The sequence below is a fragment of the Manacus candei genome, unplaced genomic scaffold (genome assembly GCF_025592945.1).
Source record: "Manacus candei isolate 608988 ecotype Guabito, Panama unplaced genomic scaffold, ASM2559294v1 h1tg000166l, whole genome shotgun sequence".
Lineage (NCBI taxonomy): Eukaryota > Metazoa > Chordata > Aves > Passeriformes > Pipridae > Manacus > Manacus candei.
This window is the reverse complement of record NW_026138214.1, coordinates 422,934-444,118: the sequence shown is the minus strand read 5'-3', so window position 1 is coordinate 444,118 and position 21,185 is coordinate 422,934. Positions and strand designations below refer to the sequence as shown.

The window sequence follows — 21,185 nt, the reverse complement described above, 5'->3', positions numbered from 1 at the left end:
CCGCGCCCCGTTCCGGGCCGTTCCGGGCTGTTCCGGGCCGTGCCGGGCCGTGCCCGCCGCATGCCGGGCCCGAGGGCGCTGCTGGGGCTCGGGCTGCTCGTGGCAGCGGCGCGGGCGGGCGGGCGGTGCCGGGGTTGGGGTCGGGGTTGGGGTCGAGGCCGGGAGTGGGGCCGGTGCCCCCCCCGCCGCGCCATGCACGGGCCCAGCGCGGGGCCCGGCCCGACGGGGCTCCGCTTCCTGGGGTACGGCTGGGTGGGGAGGCGCGGGGGGGAGGAGGAGGTGGTAGAGCGGGTGGGGGGTTCTGGGGGTCCGCAGGGTGCGGGCGGGCGGGCAGAGTGGACGGGGCACGGTGAGGGGGTAAGGGGTCGAGGAGGACGGGATATGGGGGGGCTGAGAGGTGCAAAGGGATCGGGCAGGACCTGAGGTTTGGGGTGCAGATGTACATGGGGGGGCTCAGCATGGGGAGCTGGACCCTGTGTGTGTCCCCATGGCTCATGCAAAGTCGAGGGGATCGTAGCACCCCCCAGCCCTGCAGACCTTGTGGGTGGCTGAGTGTTGGGGTCCCCAGGGGTGCCATCCTCCTCCCCCCAGGCAGGAGGAGGCCCAGGCCATCGACCAGGAGCTCTTCACTGAGTACAAGTTCAGCGTGGACCAGCTGATGGAGCTGGCAGGGCTGAGCTGTGCCACTGCCATTGCCAAGGTGGGGGTCCTGAGGGGCAGGGGGGGTCCTGTGGGGTGCCAGCACTGTGTACTGAGCTGTGGCACCACCAAGGTGGCAGGTGGGGATCCTGGGAAGGGTTCTAGGGAGGTCCCAGTCCCGTGGGCAGAGCTGTGTCACTGCCAAGGTGGGGGCCCTCGGGAACAGGGGGGATCCCGAGGGTGGTCCTGGCACCATGGGCTGAGCTGTGCTACTGCTAAGATGGGGGCCCAGGAGGCAGTTGAAGGTATTGGGGGGGGGGAAGTCCCAGCACTGTGGACTGAGCTGCACCACTGCCATTACCAAGGTAGGGGTTCTGGGGGGTCCCAGCACTGTGGACTGAGCTGTGCCACTGCCAAGGCGGACACCAGGGAGGCAAGTGGGGATCCTGGGAAGAGTCCTAGGGTGGGGTCCCAGTCCCATGGGAAGAGCTGTGGCAGCACCAAGGTTGGGATCGTGGGAGGCAGGTGGGAGTCCTGGTTCCACGGTGTGGCCTTGCTTTCCCACCATAACTCCACATCTCCTACCAGGCCTACCCACCCAGCTCCTTCACGACGAGCCAGCCTGCTGTGCTTGTGATCTGCGGGCCGGGGAACAACGGCGGCGATGGGCTGGTCTGTGCCCGGCACCTGAAGATGTTTGTGAGTCTCTGCACACTCCCCGTGAGGCTGCCAATGTCCATGTGCCCCTGTAACCGCAGGCTTTGGGGTCCTGTTCCTCTGGCTGCTGCTGGTGCCAGAGCAGGATTAGTTCAGGTTCCTCATGCTCTTGTAGGGCTACCTGCCCACCGTGTATTACCCCAAGCGCCCCAGCAAGCCCCTCTTTGAAGGTTTGATCACCCAGTGCGAGAAGATGGACATCCCCTTCCTCCCAGAATTCCCAACTGAGGTGAGGGGCAGCTGCCGGCTCGAGAGCAGGGGGAGCAGTGCCCAAGGCTGCCCTTCACCTGCTGCCATCCCTGCTGCAGGCTGCATTCATTGACGAGCTCTACGGCCTGGTGGTGGATGCGATTTTTGGATTCAGCTTCAAGGGGGCGGTGCGGGAGCCCTTCGGCAGCATCCTCAGCACCCTGGAGCGTGTCACGGTGCCCATCGCCAGCATCGACATCCCCTCGGGTGAGTAACGGCCGCACCCCCTGGAGGAAGGTGCCCAGCCAAGGTGGTCCCAGCTCCAGCCCGGCCATGGGGCTCGTTACAGGCTGGGACGTGGAGAAGGGGAAGGCAGACGGCCTCCAGCCCGACATGCTCATCTCGCTCACGGCGCCCAAGAAGGCGGCGACGCACTTTGCTGGGCGGTACCACTTCCTCGGGGGCAGGTTTGTGCCACCTGCGCTGCAGGAGAAATATGCTCTAAACCTGCCAGCATACCCTGGCACGGACTGTGTCCTGCAGCTCACATAGGGCTGGGGCCACAGGGGCTGGGCTCGGCTTCAGTACTGCACATCAGGGCCCAATTCTGCCCAAGCCTCTGCTGGGAGGGTGCTCAGCACCTTGCTGGGCTTCAGCCCAACCCAGCAGGATCAAAGGTCACTGCAGACCAAAGGCCCAGGCGCTGGGAGTGATGGGGGGCTGCTGGGCGGGGCTCTATTTGGGGTTGCTGCCTGATCCAAGTGATCTCTCACACCACTCACACTTCAGGGTGGTCTCACTGCAATAAAGATTTATTTGTGCCCTTGAAAAAATACTTCAATATGCTGCAGGGTCTGTCCCCTTGTGTCCTTCTGCGACGAGCCCACAGCAAATGGGTCCCTGCCCCAGGGCCTGGGGGGAACTGGGGTCACCCCTGACCAGTGAAGGCTCAGGAGGTGAAATAAAGGTCGATCCAGCTCCAGACCAACCCAGCCCAGCCCAGCATCCCCAGGCTGAGCCACAGTGCTTGGGCTCTGTCTGGGACAAGCCTGGAGCACCCTTGGGCACCCACCAGCACCAGGATCAGAACCCTCACAGCAAGGTGGGACTGGCAGCTGCTCAACACGGCAGCCGTGGCACTTACTCACTCTGGCTCCCTCTTCCTTTTCTTCTTTTTTCTCTTCTTCCTGGGGCTGTGTCCCAGGTCTGGCTCACCTGTGCCTTCTAGAGGTATGTCTGTCTCAGCTGGCTCTTCTTCATCCTCCTCCTCCTGCTTCTGTTTCTTCTTTTTCCTCTTTGCAGCTTTCCCCTCCTCTTCTGCCACCTCTTGTTCTGTGTGTGCCTCTGGCTTCTTCCTCCTCTTCATGACTTTCCCCTCCTCTCCTGCCACCTCCTGTTCTGTGCATGCCTCTGGCTTCTTCCTCCTCTTCATGACTTTCCCCTCCTCTTCTGATGCCTCCTCTTCTCCGCATGGCTCTGTGACCTTCTTCCTCATGACCTTCTCTCCCTCTCCCATCAGCTCCTCTTCTCCACTTGGCTCCCAGATCTTCTTTTTCTTCCTCTTCACAACCTTCACTTCTTTTCCTGATACCTCCTCCTCCTCCCCATTTGATTTCTGGCTCTGGGGCACCTCAGGGTCGGCTCTGTCTCTGGACTTTTTCCTTTTCTTCTTCTTTTTGCCCTGGCTCTCTGCCAGGGGGCTGCTCTCTAGGAGCTCCTGCTGCTGCTCCTTGTGCTGGTACATGGCCATGAAGGCTCGTTCCTGCTCCTCCAGGCGCGCCAGCTTGGCACTCATGGTCAGGCCATGACGGGCACCCCTGCAACAACCACAGGCAGTGGGATCTGGCATCTCCCTGGCAGGAAACGTGCCCCCCAGCTCGGCCATGCAGCCCCCCCAGCCACTCACTTGTGTGCCGTGCGGCCCCCACACGCCTGCACCAGCTCCTCGTCCGTCAGCCTGCGGGACACAGAGGACGTGTCACCCCCCAGCAGTGTGGCAGGGGCACGGTTCAGACCGGGGCTGCCCCTCGCAGCCCTCATCCCTCCTCATCGTGGAGATGGGGCTCAGCCTTGCCTCCTGGCTGAAGAGAGGTCCAGCTTCTCCTCTTCCTCCTCGCTGCTCTCGGAGCCAGTGGGCAGCGTCACGGACTCCTCCCCACAGGCTGTGAGTGTGGCCGACTGCACCAGGGAAACAGAGGGGCCGTGAGGAAGGGGGACACAGCAGCAATAGGCTGGGGGCTGTGCTGCAAGGGGGGTGCAGAGCTCTCCACAACCTTTGCAGAGACACCAGCTGCTCTCTGAGCTGCATCCCAGGGCCAGTTACCTTCACGAAGCGGCCGTACAGCAGGTCCCTGGTGCCACCGGCCTTGCGCGGCTTCTTATTGCTGATCCCGCCTCCCTGCTCAGAAAGCGCCTTCACGGAGATGCCATCCTGGAGGGGAGAGACAAAGGGCTCGGGAACGATCTGTCCAAGGGGCTTCACCCCTCTAGCAGCACGTCTCTGCCACCACGGTCCCTGTGCTGAGAGGGGCTGCGGGGACACACACAGAGCGGCAGCACAAGGACCACCAAAGGGACCCCAACCCCCTCCCCCGCTTTCCACCCTTGTCTGAGCAGGGTGCCCTCCAGCCCTCCCACCTGCCCGGCCTCCACAGCGATGTTGGCAGCCGCCTTGTTGAAGACGTGGTCCCACCAGTGGAAGGTGAAGGGCTCCGCCGCGTCGTGTCCCACCTGCGGGGTGCAGAGGAGCCGCCGGAATGACTGCGGCGGGCGGTGGGCGCGGGGCCCCGGCCGGGCAGGGGGGCTGCACTCACCCCCGCCGTGTCACACTTCACCTTCACCCGGATGGCCTCGGCGATGCCGTCCTGCCGTTTGCCCAGCCCCTGCCCTGCCGACACAGCCACTCATCACCCGCCGCCGGGGAGGGCTGGGGACCACCGGGGGCTGGGGTGGGGAGCTGGGGCCTGGAGGGTCCCGGGGCTCGGGCGTAGCTGGGTACTGGAGGGAGCCGGGAGCTGGAGGGAGCTGGGGCCTGGAAGGGGAAAACGGGGCGCTGGGGGGGCCATGGAGGGAGATGGGGCTTGGCAGGGGGAGTCGGGTCTGGGGGTCCCGGGGCTTGAGGGGAGTCGGGTCTGGGGGGTCCCGGGGCTTGGCAGGGGAAGCCGGGTCCGGGGGGTCCCGGGGCTTGGGCGGAGCGCGGGGCGCTCAGGGGGGGCCAAGGGACGGCGGGGCAGTCGGGGGACCCCCGCCCCGGGACCCCCGCCCGGCCTCACCTCGGCGCCAGCCGTGCCGCCGCAGCTGAGTCTCGGCGAAGCGCATCCCGCGGCCCGGTGGTCCCGGGGCGCTCATGTCCCGGGGGGTCTCGGAGGGTCCCCGGCGGTTCCTGGAGGCCCGGGGGACTCCCCGGAACCGCGGCCCGCGCACGCGGCCGGGGGCGGGGTCACGTCTGGGGGCGGGGCCCGTCGGGAAGGGGCTCTGCGCGTGCGCGAGAGGGGGCGGGGAGCGGGAAATGCGCCCGGAGAGGGGGCGGGACACGGGAAGGGGGGGACGCTGGGATGTGGGAACGTGGGGGTACAGGGATACACGGATAGGGAGATACGGGAATACAGGGACAGGGGGATACACAGGTACAGGGGAACGTGGGGATACATGGACACGGGAACATGGGAACAGGGGGATACAAGGACGGGGATACACAATATGGGAACATGAGGATACAGGGATATGGGGACACGGGGATACAGGGGGCACGGATAGGGGAACAGGGGAATACGCGGATATGGGGATATGGGAACGGGCATATACAGATATGGGGATGGAGGGATACAGGGATGGGGAATACATGAGTATGGGGACACAGGAATGGGGATACACAGGGGGATATGAGAACACGGACACAGGAACATGGGAATGGGGATACAGGGGTGAGGGATGCACAGATATGGGTCACAGGAAGATGGTGATACAGAGATATGGGGACACAGGGATACAGTAACATGGGGATACACGGATATGGGGATACAGGAACAGGGGGATACATGGATATGGGGATATGGTAACGGGGATATGTGGGTATGGGGATACAGGAATATGGGGAAATGAGAACGTGGGGGTACAGGGATATGGGGATATGGGAACATGGTGCCAGGTGTGCAGTGCGGTGCACGTGGGGTGTGAGCTGCATGGTGGAGTGTTTGCCTCTGCAGACACACAGCAAAGGCACCACCAGCTCCACACTTGGCTCTGCTGGAGCCCTTGCACGTGGCAGCAGCACTGAGGGATCAAGGGACATGCCTTGATCCCTCCCCTACGCCAGCCCTGGTGTCCCTCCTGCTTTTCCTCATGCTTTGTTTCCCCTCTTCCGCTCCCCTGGGGGCTTATCTCCAGGGCAGCACCAAGGTGGGAACCTGCAGCAGCCCAGAGCCCTCAGGGCAGCAGCCTCAGCCACTTTTACCTTCACCACTTTCTGCTCTCTTTGCTGGGATGAAAGAGCAGCAATAACTTTTGCAGAGGAGCCATCTCACAGCTGCATTCCAGATGTGGCTCACGGGCAGGGAAACGGAGACAGCGAGGCTGGGGATGTTCCCCCCAGGACAGCCAGGGAAACAGGAACAGGACCGGGGCACGATGTAAGGTCCCAGCACTGCAAAATCTGCCAAAAGCAGAACCCCTTCCCAGGGCAGCGTGGGGAGAGGGGGGGCTTCTCATCTGTCCTCAGCAGAGCTGGGCTGGAGCTGTCCTGGGCAGGAGATGGGGGCAAAGCTCAGGCTCAGCCCCATCACTAACACTGGGGACAACCACTGGCCTTGTGTCACTACTGCCAGGAGCAGCCAAGGGCTGCAAAGCCCCTGGGCACCCTGGACCCTTTCCCAGTGCACATTAGAAATCCATTGGGCTTTGTGGGTGACACAGCTCTTGGTGGACCTGTGGGTGCCAGCTCAGGGGCACCAGCCAGGCCTGATCCTACGTGGGGCCACACAGAGGCCCAGCAGACCTGGAGGGAAGGGCAGGTGCCAAAATGCCTCCCCTCTCCCTTCCTCTGTCCCGGGACAGCTCCAGTGAGTGTCTCTGGACCGCCCCTCCTCTGTCAGCTCTGGGGCAGGCCGGAAGACTTGTGATTTTGTTGTTTCCAATCTCAGAGGGAGCAAACAACAAATCCCAGTCTCTGTCCTGCCCCAGGAACTGGTTCCCTCCTTTGGTGGGCAGTGCTGGCTCCAGCACAGTTGGCCCTGCGAGCTGGGAACACCCCCAGCAAACCCCAGTGAAACGCAGCCAGCACTGGCCAGGCAGGGACTGAGAACCAGGTGTCAACTTGCTGGAGGAATTAAAAATAAACCAAGTCAGAGCAACATGAATATGGCCCTGAATGTGCCATGGTTGGGTCCTGCTGCAGGAAGCCACTCAGGCTGGCCATGGCCCAACCAAGCTCTAAATCATTGTTTTCTGCCCCAAAATGTTGCAGAATTGAGCAGAGAGGCCAAGGAGCATTGTTGAGTCTTTCCTCGTGGCTCCTGTGGCTGAGCAAAGGTGCTGCAGCAGCTCCACATGCACACACATATATTTTCCAAGCTATCCCACTCCATGACCTCCTAATCCTGGGGTATTTCCCTACTGAACCTCTCTTGGGATGCTTTGAACTTGCCACACCATAATAAGGGCTGTAGCTGCAGGAAACCACCTCTCTCATGGATCTTAGTAATAAAAAAATGGTTTCTTGAAAGCAATGTAAATGTTGGTTTCCTGCAGTCTCTCCCTCCTCCACATTTCAGAGGTTTGATTTTGAAGTTGGAAGTGTTACATTGGGATATTGTGGGAAAAGGCTGCAGATCTGCTCCAGGGAAGGGGGGAAGGAATGAAGTGAAAATACGTCCTTGACAGCAGAAATCTCTCCCAATCAATCAACTGGATTCACCACTACTTGCTTTTGAAATTGCTCGTTCCATTATATTTTGAAAGTATTAATTCTATTCACTGGAGTAAAATAAGAGGAAAAAAATCAGTGAGAACACCTTTAGGCAATTCTTTTGGGAAGGAAGGATATGGGAGCAAGAAAGTGTGGTCATTCCTTTGGAAGTGGGCTTTTGAACAGCACCTTACCAGGGACTGGGGAAAGCTCTAGAGGGGATTAAGGTTTCACTAAAAGGCTCCTTCGCATCAGCCTTCAAAGCACCTTTATTTCCAGAGCTGGGAAGGCCAGACCTGCATCCCCTATGGGTACCAAGGGCCAGGCCCCCCATCCCCTGCAGGTATCAAGGGCCAAACCTCCCATCCTCTGGGGGCAACCATGGCTGGAGTGGCTGCATCCATCACACCTCCAAGCTCTCTGATCTCATCCCTACCGTGTCCCACCCCATGGTCCCATTCTCCTGCTAGCAACACCAAAGAAGCCACAGGCCCTTCCCTCCCAACTTTCCTTCCCCATGAGCAGTACAACAAAGCCCCTGGGAGCAGCACGGAGTGGGTGGCCTTGCCAGGCTGCTGGGGGAGGGTGGAGAGCTGGGAGGTGGCATCAGATGGATGCAAGAGGTTGCAGGCTTCTCTGTGTCTCTATTTTAGCATCTTGGCTGGTGGGCTGGCAGCAGGTGAGGAACGGAGAGACAGGAGAAATGTGTTTTCCTGCTTAAACAAGCAAGAGACACCAAGAATTGAACGAACAGCCCGTGAGGACTCATCATAGCCTTTCAGGACTTAAGGGGAACTCGTGAAAACAATGGACAGAGACTTTTTACACAGGCAGAAGGTGATGGGACAAGGGGGAATGGTTTTAAACTGGAAGAGACTGAGATGAGATGTTAGGAGGGTGAGGGTGTGAGGGTGGTGAGACACTGGCCCAGGTTGCCCAGAAAAGCTGTGGCTGCCCCTGGATCCCTGGAAGTCAAGGCCAGGCTGGACAGGGCTTGGAGCAACTTGGGCTAGTGGATGGTGTCCCTTCCCATGGCAGGGGATGGAACGAGATGAGCTGTGAGGCGTCTTCCCACCCAAATCATTCCGTGATTCTCAGGCTGCTCTGGACTCTTCTCAGTGGTTCACAGCCATCTGCCCACACTGCAGCAGGATCTCTCCACCACACAGGGATTTATTTCCAGCCAGCTTTGGACTCACTGGATCCCTCCATCCCTCAAAGTCCCTGTTCAGACACAAACCCCCTCGCACACCCAGATCCCTCACACACACAGAGATCCCTCAGGCATGGGTGACACCAGTGTCACGCTGACACCACTGAGTCACACCTTGCTGACACCCAGGGGGGTGGAAGAACTGTTTCTGCCTGGCCAGACACAACAGGGTTGGGACTAGTTTTGCTCCTCAGAGGTTCACACACACCATGGGGGTATGTCTCCCTGTGACCCCCCGTGCTCCCTTTGCTCCCTCCCTTCCCTGCTTGCCCCATCCATCCTCCCAGGAGCAAGCGCTGGCATGTGCAGGGACAGAGACCTTAATGCCAGCAAGGGACATCCAAGAGATCACAAGGATCGCAGGCCTTTTCAGGAGCCCATTTCAGGGGCTGATCAGCGACATTTGGAAGAGCTCCAACCCCTCCAGCTCCCATCCCTACACAGCTGTGTGCAAAATTCCCATGTCTGAGGAGGGGTCGCACAAAGCAATCCACAGATCTGTGCACAGCCTCCAGAAGAGGTTAAAGCTGCTTTCCAAATCTTCCTCCAAGGGATCCCAGTCTAGTTGGGATACACACACACAGGCAGGAGCATTTCCAGCTCGCACACTCACGTGTTTTCTCCACCACCACCAACACTCTCAGCAACATGAGCACCCATCGAGCCCAGCTCCAGCTCAGGAGCCCCTGGATGCAACAGGTTTTACAGGTATGCAGGAAGCAGCGCCAGGATTCCTCCTGTTCCCTCTCACTGCCCAATCCTCCCACACTGAAAGAAACTTGAAAGTACCAAATAACACTAACTCCCAGCTCACAGCAGTTCCAAGGGTTGCTAATTGCCAATTGCCAATTCTAACTGAAAGGAAGCTTTCAAATAGGCACATTTAGAGCCAGAGTTTGGGAACCTTCAGCAGCATTCCTGAAGTGTCCGAAACATTTCCTGCCACAGGGGAAGGCAGCAGAAGGGGCTAAGTGGGGAGGGAGCACGACACCCCCACTACCTGCTCGAGGTGAGCACAGGGCAGAGCATGGATTAATCCTGGGGAACTGGGAATGCCCCAGCTGAGGCAAGGCAGGCAAGGACGAGACAGGGATGCAGGGAGACAGATGGTTGTGCGCATTTATTTTCCTTTGATAAAAATGGTGTATGCAAATTACACAGCCATGGAGGCTCCTGGGAAATACCACCCTGCTGGTCCTGGGGAGTCTCTTGGAGAGAGTCAGAACATTCAAACACATCAGAATGGAGGGGGGGGTGGAGGATGGATCTAAACTGGGAAGAACATGAACTTCAACATTTTCCAGTGAAGCGAAAAAGATCATTAACTTATTTTTCCATTTCCTTTTTAGTTTTTACACTTGGAGAAATGAGCCCACCGAGCACAGGAGTCAGCGGCCCCCGACACCTCTGCTCAGGAACCACATTGCTTGGGCAGAAACACACCTTCCAAACACCTTCCTCTGCACAGCACCTTCAACTCAAGCTCAAGAACAGCACACCTGGTCCTTGCAGACCCCTGGACTCTGTTATACCACCCCAAGAGCATAAAGACCACACTTCAAATGCAGTTTTCGCACCCATTAACCCTTTACCAGGAGATCAGAGGCACCTGTGAGTGAGGGATACGGGCTCGTTTCATCCCAGGGAACATTAAGACAAATGACATCAGAAATTTCCAGGTAATTTCAATTTTTCTTTTGATCCATTCCCAACAAGATGCTGAGAGAAATAACCAATCCCCAAACTCGGCTCAATTTTTTAAATATTTGCCTGAAAGGAGGGCTAGGGAAGGGAATCATGTACAGTTAAAATCAAGCTACTCAAAACACAATCATTCAGGTAAGTAACTAGAAGTATCGCCTCTACCATCTAGAGAGAGAGAGAAGAGTGTCTGAGACAGGGCATATTTAGGAAAAAATACACATCTGAAGTCTCTGTGGCCACGATGAGAACTGGAATCCACATACAAGCCAGTTAAAGAGCATTTCAACATGAAATCTTAACTTAGTAGGAAGGTCAGGGGTTAAGCTGTATCTTTTTGTTTTAAATACATGGACAGCTGTCAGATATGAAAATGATGGCGGGCTTTCCGGAAAGATCCCCTGTGCATGTGTATGGATGCATGTGCTGACGTCTGTGGGGCAGCAGGACAGAGTTTAGGAAGGCTGGGAGCCCAGCAGTCTCTCGATAGCTGCGTTGATGTCCCCGCCAGTGGCAATGAGCGCCTGGAGATTGGCCTCACGGTTGATGAAGCCCATGGCATTCAGCTGCTCCAGCTGCTGTTGGAATCGCACTTCGGGGCTCTGCGCCTGTGAGGGAAAGGACGGAGACCTCGGAGTCAGAGAGCAGAGACAGCATCCAACACAGGCAGGGCTGGCAGCCACGGCTGCACAGGGACCCTCAGCTCAGCCTCAGGCTTGTGTGGGGACAGTCCCCATGTCCCCCCAGGCTGTGGCACAGCAGCCACACCAGAGTCAGTCCTGGCTTGGTACCAACGGCAGCAGCAGTGTGAGGAGTAGGATCCCCAGCATTACAAGCTTAAATCTCTGCAAAGGGTTCCACACCCCAAAGAACCAGCCAGGCCCCTACACCAAACCTGGCCTAAAGCACCACAGCCACAAGAGACTGTTGGGAACCACATCCCCCGAGCAGGGTGGGATGGGGAGGCCCCGGAGACCTCCCTGCCTGTCCCAGGAGCCACTGGGCATTACGTACTTGAGAGTTTCCTCCGGCCAGCAGCTGGATCATCTGCTGCATGAGCTGCTGTTGGGGGTTACCACCCCCGGCTGGAGAGGCACTGGCCGGCGTCGAAGCAGAGGGAATGGGGTTCTCCGGGATTGTGCTTCCTCCTGTGGAGGACGGGGGCATTCGGGGCATGCCGAAGGAGCCGAGGCTGCAGAGGAAGGCAGGGCACGCTCAGGGGCACGCTGGCGCTCTGGGCAGCAGGGCAGCCAGCAGGCCAGCTATGGGGCAGCTCTGGAAACAGAACCCGCTGTGTCCGTGCCTCAGTCCCACGTGGCGCTGTGAGTGAGCAGAGCCAACAGAGGCCTGCAGGGAACTGCTGAGATTGAGCATGACACACAGTGACAGCGAGCAGAGGGCCAGCAGCCCAGCCTGCCCCAGCGCACCCACCCAGCCTTGTGACTGTCCATCTCTCTCCAGAGATACAGTTCTTGAGCTCAGTCCACACCGAATACAGCAAAGGATGGGGGAGGGACCAAGTGCATTCCAAACCTTTTCTCCAAAAAGAAAGGGTCAAAGACTTCCCAGCGAAGCACAAGCAAGGAGCAAGTGCTAGTTAGCCAGGCTCAGAGAGGCCTGCAGGCACACACCCAACTGCCCCAGGACAGAGTACCCTAAGCAGATCTCCCCAGTGAACTGACAGCCAGTTCTGCCTGCTGGTCCCAGGCATGGCAGCTCTGCCTGCATGACCCCACTCCGGAGTGCTCCGTACCTTGGCACTAGTCCAGGGGCCTCCGTCTGCAGCGTCTGGAGTCCCTGCTGGATCTGGAGCAGGGCCTGCATGGCACGGGGATTGGTGAGGATGGACAAGGAGTCTGGGTTCTGCATCTGGGGACCAAGGCAGAAAGACACCATGGTACCAACCAGCGAGAGCTCGGGCAGCCCCAGATCCAGCCCTGCTACACTCGAGCAGGCACCGAGCTGCGCCTCTCGCCCGCGGCCAGCGCCGACCCCTGCATTTGGATCCTCCTCCGAGGCTCCAAGACCGCAGGGCTCATCTGCAGGGACACTCACAGAGCTCAGATCAGGTTTCCTAAATGAACTGGGTGAATCAGATTAGAACTGGGGGCACATGCCTTTGGAATCTAATTTACCTGAGAACCAGCTGCTCTAGCACAACTAGCTATGTTAATTTTTGTAAACTCAACACAGTGGGAGACTGTCCACACAGGGGTTCCAAGTAGCTTAATGAGCGTAATTTGGAGTCCACTTTTCAGTAATTTCGATGAGTTAATTCAGACTGCCTTGTCTAACCAAGCTCTTCCTCTCTGTCTCCCCTGTGCAACCTCTTTCCTTCCTCAGCCCAGCCCCCCAAGCCCACATGCTTCGTAGTGCACTTGACCAAGCAGCTGAGATCCTGCCTGTCCCACAGTGGGGGGGAAGAAGCTCTGGAGCCAGGGGCTGAGGGCAGCACAGGGCCAGCCAGAGGCCTTTTACCTGCTGCAAGAAGACAGGGAGCTGAAGGCGGAGCTGTTCTTGAAGCTGTGGATTCCCAGCAAAGAGGGGGACATTTACCATGATCTAGCAAGAGACAGCACATGTAGGTAGGGTCAGAGGGTTGCTGCCACTGACTGGCTGTTAAACCCTACACAACTAAGCCATGAAGAATAGGTCGTTCATGCCCCTGACTCCCTCCCTAGGCTTTCAACATGCTCCCCTGCTAAGAGGGACCAAAACAGGACAGCTCAGTTCCTGACAGCAGTGTTGAACAGGGGCCACTTGGCCATGGGAAAAGAGAAGGGCCATTCCCATGTCCCTCTGAAAGCCACCTCTTGTGTCAGGAGCTCTGCTAAGACACAGGGCTCAGAGCTGGGGCTGCCTTCAGGCTATCAAGAAATACAGCCAAACTGTGTGTATTCACTCTGCTCCGGTGTCTGCAGGAGGAACCAGTCTGACCCCACAGCAGACTGGTCTCACTGTGCTCACAGCCTGCCTGGCAACAGCAGATGACTGCAATACTTTTACCTGTGCTGCAAAGTCCGGGTTCTGGGCAAGAGTTTGCATCATGCTCCGCATGTAAGGGGCAGAGATCATGTTCTGCATCAGCTGAGGGTTTTCAGAAATCTGCTGCAGGAGTCCTTGCATCTCTGGGCTGTTGAACATGCCTGCAAGGGGAAGGGAAGACAGAAAAAGATCCCTGATGAGCCTGAGCGCCGCTGCAATGTCCGAAATACAACGTGACTGGTAATGGCACTGCCTGTAGTCCATCCCCCAGCCAGCAGCAAACACCACTGTGGACACCATGGCAGTGCTCTGCTAGCCACTCTCCTGCTCTTGAGAGTGCAGGGACACCAGAGCTCCCAAAGGCACCCTCGGACAGGCACACCAGAACAATCCATTTGTGCTTGCCACTGGGCTAGAACCATTCCTCTGGAGAACAGCTCCGTACAGGGCTCTAATGCCAGAGGGACTGGTCCCCCGACAAAGCCTGGGTGACCTGTTCAGCCAGGAGCATCCTCCAGCTCCCCCCTCACGTACCAGCCCCGATGCTGGCAGCGTTCAGCCCAAAGGGATTGGATACGGTTGGGGTGCTCTGGGTGGTTGCTGAGCCCGTGCTCCCTTCGCTGCTGGGTGCTTGGCTCTGGGAAGCAGGGGGCGTGGGGCTCCAGGGGTTTGGCAACGGCTCTCTGTTCTCCGTCCGCAAAGGCTGAGAGCTCGAGCTGTCAGAATTCCCCGTCAAGGAAGAGAAAGGATTGTTGCCAAACTAGGGAGAAAGAAAAAAGAAACAGCCGGAATCAGTTAGTCCCAGCAGAGAAGGTCAGACCAACCCCAGCACTGAGCGAGCCAGGGAACAGCCGATCACATTCAGCCAAGTCCAGAATATGCTAAACACGTGCCATGATTTGCCTCCTGAGAAATCTGCAATCCACAACACACCTCGCTCGGAAAAAGACCGGGCTCAGGAGTGGCCACAGCCTCCAGATTTGGCTCCTAAATGCAAGGCTTCAAAACGCCTCTGTAAAACCAGTGCCCGGACATACCAGTAGGTAATGCTGGACTGGAGTATGTCTGCACAGCCCTCTGCAGCCAGACCTGCGCTCCCTCCTCCTGCGCTCCAAGCCAGCTGGATCTGAGCCAGCTCTGCTCCAAAGGCGTCAGGCTCCAGCTAATCCAGAGAGCAGAGGGCTGTGCTAACAAGGTGACGGGGGCCTGCCCATGGGCTATGGCTGGCATCAAGCCTGCTGGGGGACTGCAGGAGCCAGGGCAGGTCTCTGCTCTGACACCCCAACCCATGTAACAAGAGGCACTGAAGGCCAGTGCCTGCACTGGAGAGACATGAACAGCCATGCTCTAGAAAAGCTGCCCCACCAGCATGGGGGCCAGGGAATGATCCCCCTTCCCACACTACACCCCACTTAGAGGAAGGCAGCCAATACCTGCTCCCTGGCTGCGCTGAACATGGGCTCCTGGATGTCCGTGTACATTCGGCGCAGGGCGTTGTATCCTCCTGGAATGCTCTCGAGATTACTCAAAGCACGGTCCTGGTTCCGCATCATCTCCTGCATCATGGCAGGGTTACGAGCCAATTCCATCGTCTGGGAGAACGAGGAAAAGATGGAAAGCTCAGGCCCATGTGCGCCACGGAGGACCAGGGTGGATCAAGAACCTGGTCAGCAGCCCAGCGGTTTTCTACTGATCCCCTAGCCAAGTTCTGAAAGAGTTAAATCTCAGCTCCCAGGAGAAAGAGGATAATTAAACCCGTTTCACAGGCAGGGAGCAGAGAGATCATTTATCCAAGCAAAGAGAGCCCAGGGATCCCAGCTCCTCCCCAGCCTTGCTCAGCCTCTCTTCCTTCTCAGCCTCAGTTCAGCTGGATGAGACTGTTTTGTTTCTAAGCAGCATCAGGACATCCAAACATCTAACACACATATGTTCCCACTCACACTGGATAGACTACATTCAACAGCTGGGAAGGCGGAAAAGGCTGAATCCTTCCACCTTCTCCAGACTTCTGATGGGTCTCTCCCGCACAAGGAATATTCAGGTCTCATTTGAGGATCTGCTTACGTACGGATTATTCGCAATTTAGTCCTGCAGCTCTGGAATTTCATGAATGGCTGACACAGTTGAAAGCAGAATAACCGAGAAGCAGATGGAAACTAGGCCCATTCAGCACAACCCTTCTGACAAGCCTTCCCAGGAAACAGTAGAGTCCTATTAACACCCTCAACTTCTCACTCAATCCTTAAGCTTCCCTCTAGCCAGTCCTCTAGGGAACTGGTCCTCTCTGTTCTGGGAAAAATCAGAGCCCTCTGGGATCCCGGCCTACACTAGTGCTCCCCACTGATACAGGTAGTGAAGCACTGACTATACAGCTTGGGGCTCTGTACTTTATCTGTCAAGAGAACTAGAGAGAAACAAAGAGCTTTTGCAGTAGCTTCACTTCTCCAGCACTGCTTTTACTCCCATTCCTGAATCAGAACACAGTAGTCTTGTAGGCAGCATGCTAGGATACTCCCAGCATCCTTTTTTTCCCAACACACCGTGGATTCAATAGCTCTGAAAGGGAGACAAGATTTGCAAGGATGTGGGTTATGTAATCAGTATTCACATAACTCAAGACCACCATCTGTTTGCTGGGAGCTCACAGCAGGAAGGAAGAGATCTCCAAAAACCACTGTTCTGGCATTCCCACTCCCCCTCAGCAGAGCAGACACTAAAGCTGGTCCACAAAGACTCTCCTGAACGCTCTTTACCGAGGCTCTGGTGTGACTCACCTGTCTCATGAGCTCCGGGTTATTCAGCATGTGGCTTATCTCTGGATTTCGTTCCATGAGCTGCTGCATCTGGGGATTGGCCATGATCATCTGCCTCATGAGGTCAGGGTTAGACATCATGTTCTGCACCAAGGGATTCTCCATGATCTGGGAAAGCATCTCTGGGTTGGACATCAGCTGCCGCTGCATTTGCTGCTGGAGCTCCATGAAGTTGGCAGAGCCCATCCCAAGATTGCCCAGCCCAGTGATGCCACCGAAACCAGCTGGAGAGGGAACAACACACGGGGAGAGAGGCGTGAGTCAGTAACTGTCGGCAGCTGCAAAAAGAGGACAGGCACATCAGCTGAACTGCACCCCACAAACCCAGGGGTATCCCACGTTCCTATGGCAGCCAGCTCTGAGGGAAGACACCCCTACAACACACCTCACTAAGGGCTGTGGCATTACACTGAGCAGGGACACTGAGGTTTGCTGCAGGAGTGACTCATGCAAAGCCCACAGCGAGCAGAGACAACAACGGGGGTCAAGAACCCTGACTCCTAATCCCAGAAAATCCTTCCTTCTCACAGCCCCCACTTACAGAGGATGGATGTAGCACTGTTGGTGCCTCCGTCTGCAGGACCTCCCATGGTCCCTGACCCGCTGCTCCGTCTGCTGCCACTCCCTGTGTCCGGACCGGCACTGCTGGATGTGGAGGGCTGAGATGGGGCAGCAGGAGAAGAGGGGGTTGCAGTGGGGGCAGAAGCAGCATTGGGGGCAGAAGCAGCAGATGTTGAATCTTGGACCCTGCAAAGGATCAGAGGGTGTTAAACTCCTGGGGCTAGGGAAGGGCGAGCAGAGTCCTTTGTGGGGTCACGGGACATGCAGCCCACGCTGACCAAGCTCCCAGCACACCAGTCACCCCCGCAGGAGCCAGCCCCAGCTCCTATCCCAACCCTGCCTGCACGCATCCCAGCTGTGCTCCCAGATGCCTCCCATGTGCTGGATTCTGCCTCCCATCCTGATGCATTGCAGCCCCTGTCATGTTGTCCTCGCCATACAGAGCAGTTGGACAGGTCTTACCCTGAGTTGTATCCAGCTCTTCCTTGAATCCCACTGAACTATTTACCTCAGCCATATCCTTGAGCAATGAGTTTGCTCCAAACAGGAAAATCCTCCTGCTGCTCCCACAGAAACCACAGGAGGTTACAGCAGGGCTGGTACAAGGGGTAAACGAGACTCTGCACTTCTAAATATTCCTATCAGTGCTCCTGGGGCAAAAAGAAGTACCAGCATTACTCTACAGAGAGGGAGACTGAGGCACGAGGCAGCAGCACCTGTCCCACAAAGCTATGGTCAGTTTGGCTCCAAATTCCCAGCTCTGCCATTGGCTGTACCTTCATGCAAGACTCCTGCATCCAACACAAGTTGTCTGGAGCTTATTTTAACACACCCACGCAGCCACTGTGCCATAGGCCACTACGCAGTAGGTGCTGGACGTCAGCTTTGCTAAGTACACCAACCCAGTTCAGTACCTTGGCACCACAGTTCCTTCTCAGGAGTGTTACAGGAATTTGAAACAGAACATTTAAAGATTCTCTGAAGCCTCCACAGTCACAACAGTGAGTCCTGGACTAGCGCTGAAGAGCTTTCACATGAACTTAGACCAGAAAATTCACTTTACTTGCCTCAGATAATGCTATTATACCTCTGAAAATAAGAACAATTATTTTTCTACTTTTTCTTTTCCAAACCAAGAATTATTCTTTTTGTCTAACTCCCTTTCCTTTTTCACTCTTATTCTAGCACTTGTAAGATCAATCCCAAAGGTCCCTGTCCCCTGTCCAGACTCACCCAACTGCTGCTGAAAACCAGCAGCCACTGAGAGAGGCAGAGAGTGGGAAAACAAAGTAAATGGGAAGCTGAACAAAAAAGGAAGAAGGAAGCTGGAGAAAGGGCACTTGGTTTCTATGAGCACAGGGAGAGACTGTAATGTACCTAGGACTATTGGCAGGAGAAAAATGAGCAGATCAGGACAGCTCTGATTCACCCTTTGAAATGGTTCACCAGTACCACATTTGCTGTGGAGACAGTGGAAGAAGAGCATCAGGCTCTTCAGCTACCTGGAGAGGCAGAACCCAGGGAGAGGCTCCTGCAGGACCTGATAATACACATCCCTGTCTTTGTAAATAACAGGTGGGAAAAAAAAAACAGGGCAAAATAACCATTTTGATTAATGCAGCTCTCCCAGAAGACGGCAGAACTGCACAGAGATGCCACCCTGGAGCTTCCCGGGAGCCCAGACACACCACGGCAGGAGCCCAAGGCAGAGGCAGCCCTGGAGACTCCCACACCGCTCTGTGCATGTGGTCACACAGCCTGAACCTCCACACGCTCTCGAGGTGGAGCACCCACTGTGCTTAGAGCAGAGTACATGGCAGGAGATGAGAGAAAAACTTGGGTGCTGGCTTCTACAGCAACACAAATTCACGAGAAAGTAATTTCTGTTATCAGCAACTTGGCTTTGTCAGAACCGGTATCAAGTTCCGATGGCTTCTTCCAAGATTAGTGAATTCTAAAGGCTCAAAATACATGAAGCCACACACACAAAACTCATGTTAAAGGACCAGCCCCACCAAGTACCTGCCACACACCCACGGAGCACACAGGTGGGTGACAAACCCCATTACAGGCAAGGAGAGCCTGGGAAAGCTCATCAGGAACCTCACCATCAGCTATTCCCAGCCCTCATTTGCCCTCAGCCCCCCAGACCAAAGTCTTACTTCTGCGGAGTCTTAATGACCAAGTGCACAGTCAGCCCATCTTTGATCCCATGTTGATTCAACGTGTCTCCATCCTTCAGGATCTTCCCAGCAAAGATCAGAACCAGCTGATCCTGTTTGGCTTTAAACCGCCTGGAAATCTCTTCTTTGAACTGGAAAACAAACAGAGCATTTTTCAGGCAAAGGACCAAGACCAGAAATATAAAGCTCCAGGGACCAGATCCACTCTGGGAACAGCACAAGGGAGTGACAGGCCCTCGGAGCCCAGGTACCACTCAGGCACCAGTTGCTAAACATGTTTGAGGTGTTTAAGGAAAACCAAAACAAAGCAAAGACAAGCTCTGCACTCACAAAACATGGAGTAAATCTTGGAAAGAACACAGCCATTCCCTCGGGAAGAGCTGAAGGCTTCCAAAGCCAGACCAAGTGTGTCTCAGGCCTAACCCAAACACACCATTTATTCTGAATGACTGAACTGCTTTGTCTCTGCTTATTTGAGCTTTTTTTCCTAAGGAAAGCCTAACTCTGATTCAATACAGGACAGAGCTCTATGGAAAAGGGAACAATCCTTTATCAGCCAATGGAAATAAACTAGGTCTTCTCCAATGCCTATTTCTGCAACCGAATTCCCTGTGAGCGCGCCATGGAGCATGGGCATCTCTTCCTTACTGTGTGGTGTGCTGGGATTAACACCTGCCAACACCGCTGTCACTGCTGGCCCCACCAGGGCATTCCCAAACTGATTTGGAGGAAACAAAGCCTTGCACTTGAAAGCCACAAATTACAGGGAATTCAGAGGGGAAGGCCAGCACAGAGTGCAAAGCCCATGTCTGCCCCAGAGCTCACAGTCTTCACACCAGAACCCTAAAAACAAGGCTGGGGAGAGCACAGCCCGGGCCCAGAGATCACCCTGGCCCCACAGCTCTGTGCCTTCCCTGCACAGCTCCACGTCCCACCCTTGCACAGAGCCCTCACTCCACACTCCCTGTAGCCATGGGCTGCCTGGAGCCGGCAGAGGAAGGAGCAGGAGGGCCACATGTGCACAGCCCGTGCCCACACCGTGACTTGCTGCCCAGAGATTCCTGCCAGGTCCTTCACAGGCCGACCTCATGCCCTGTGCTCGACCGACGCGTGCAATGACACCTTATCCCAGTGGGCACCGCCACTTCCACGGCACTGGGGCCAGCCCCGGAGCCAGCCCTTGCCAATCCCAGCCTTTGCCAATCCCAGCCCCCTCCTGCTCCCTAGCAGGAGCAGAACCCCCCCAGCCCACCCCTGGAAGGGCTGATGCTCCTTTACTTCCTCCCCATCCAACCCTGTCCCCGAACACCTGCCCGGCTCCTCTCCCCTCGCCTCGGGGATCCGCCTCCAGGGGGGTCCAGACCCACCCCACGACTCCCACCTTTCCCCCCCTGCAGCTCCCCACGCACCCGGCCGGCCCTGCCGCAATTCCAAAACCCTTCCCACCCCGCCCCGCTCAGGGAACTCCTCCCCTCCCACTCCCCCGCTGCCCAGCCCACGGGCCGAGCCCCCAGACCCCACCCCGTCCTTCACACCCCTCCCACAACCGCCACCCCCCCAAAAGCCGCGCTCCGAGCCCTCACACACCCCTCACACGCCCGCAACAAACGTGGTTTCGACATCCACGACCCCTCCCACGGGTGCCTCCCACCCCGGACCAACTCCCCCCGCCCGGGACTGTCCTCTCCTAAAGCCCCCCAGCACCTGCCCTCCCCCGGTCTCCCGGCTCCCTCCCAGCCTGGCTCCAACAAGGCCCAAAGGCCCGGGTTGCCCCCAGGAACCCCCGCCGCCCCTCCAGCTCTGACCTGGTCCCCGAGAACTCCACCGGACGCCCTGACACCCCCCCCAGCCAAAGCTCCCCTTCCCCTGCTTCTCACGTCCCCCCGAAAATCCTCCCCGTCACAAACCTCAGCTCGCTCTCCAAAAACCCCTCACCCCGCTCCCCGGCCCCGTGAACTCCCCCGCACCAGCCCCCCCCGCCCCTCACGCCCCCGCCAGGCCCCTCCGCCCCCTCCGGCCGCCCCCGCCCTCACCTCGCGCACGGAGGCGCCGTCCGCGATGGCGATCTCCTCCTTGTCCTTGGGGGTCTTCACGGTGACGCGGATGAGCGCCCCGCCGGGCCCCGCCTGGCCCTCCCCGCCGGGCCCGGGCCCGGGGCCGCCGCCGCCGCTCGGCTCCGCCATCTTCGCCGCCCGCCGCCAGCCCGGGCCGCCGCCACCACAGAGACCAGCGAGCGCCGCCCCGGCCCCCTCCCCGCGTCCCGCGACAGCGCCCCCCGGCGT

The 21,185-nt window shown here is 57.5% G+C and overlaps 3 protein-coding genes across 5 annotated transcripts; 1 reads left to right on the top strand and 2 right to left on the bottom strand.

Moving 5' to 3' along the window:
• Positions 1–45: 45 nt before the first annotated feature.
• Positions 46–2,388, top strand: NAXE (NAD(P)HX epimerase). The gene is made up of 6 exons (XM_051773098.1): positions 46–242; positions 592–700; positions 1,228–1,338; positions 1,472–1,585; positions 1,665–1,812; positions 1,895–2,388. Exons 1-6 carry the CDS (start codon positions 61–63, stop codon positions 2,095–2,097), a joined length of 867 nt encoding a protein of 288 aa, XP_051629058.1. The 5' UTR covers positions 46–60; the 3' UTR covers positions 2,098–2,388.
• GPATCH4 (G-patch domain containing 4) lies at positions 2,340–4,993 on the bottom strand. 2 transcript variants are annotated; one of them, XM_051773097.1, is made up of 8 exons: positions 4,818–4,993; positions 4,359–4,432; positions 4,183–4,275; positions 3,869–3,976; positions 3,620–3,723; positions 3,452–3,502; positions 2,936–3,362; positions 2,340–2,869 (listed from the first exon to the last, which is right to left on the bottom strand). In XM_051773097.1, exons 1-8 carry the CDS (start codon positions 4,891–4,893, stop codon positions 2,690–2,692), a joined length of 1,113 nt encoding a protein of 370 aa, XP_051629057.1. In that variant the 5' UTR covers positions 4,894–4,993; the 3' UTR covers positions 2,340–2,689. The 2 variants fall into 2 exon arrangements, with proteins under 2 accessions (XP_051629057.1, XP_051629056.1); XM_051773096.1 differs by having other exon boundaries at positions 2,340–3,362.
• A 4,760-nt stretch (positions 4,994–9,753) lies between these two features.
• Positions 9,754–21,112, bottom strand: UBQLN4 (ubiquilin 4). 2 transcript variants are annotated; one of them, XM_051773082.1, is made up of 11 exons: positions 20,937–21,112; positions 18,883–19,034; positions 16,701–16,906; positions 16,121–16,383; positions 14,780–14,938; positions 13,881–14,106; positions 13,368–13,507; positions 12,840–12,923; positions 12,115–12,230; positions 11,376–11,553; positions 9,754–10,969 (listed from the first exon to the last, which is right to left on the bottom strand). In XM_051773082.1, the coding sequence occupies exons 1-11, from the start codon at positions 21,084–21,086 to the stop codon at positions 10,817–10,819; spliced, it is 1,827 nt and encodes a 608-aa protein (XP_051629042.1). In that variant the 5' UTR covers positions 21,087–21,112; the 3' UTR covers positions 9,754–10,816. The 2 variants fall into 2 exon arrangements, with proteins under 2 accessions (XP_051629042.1, XP_051629043.1); XM_051773083.1 differs by lacking the exon at positions 12,840–12,923.
• Between the last annotated feature and the right edge of the window lie 73 nt (positions 21,113–21,185).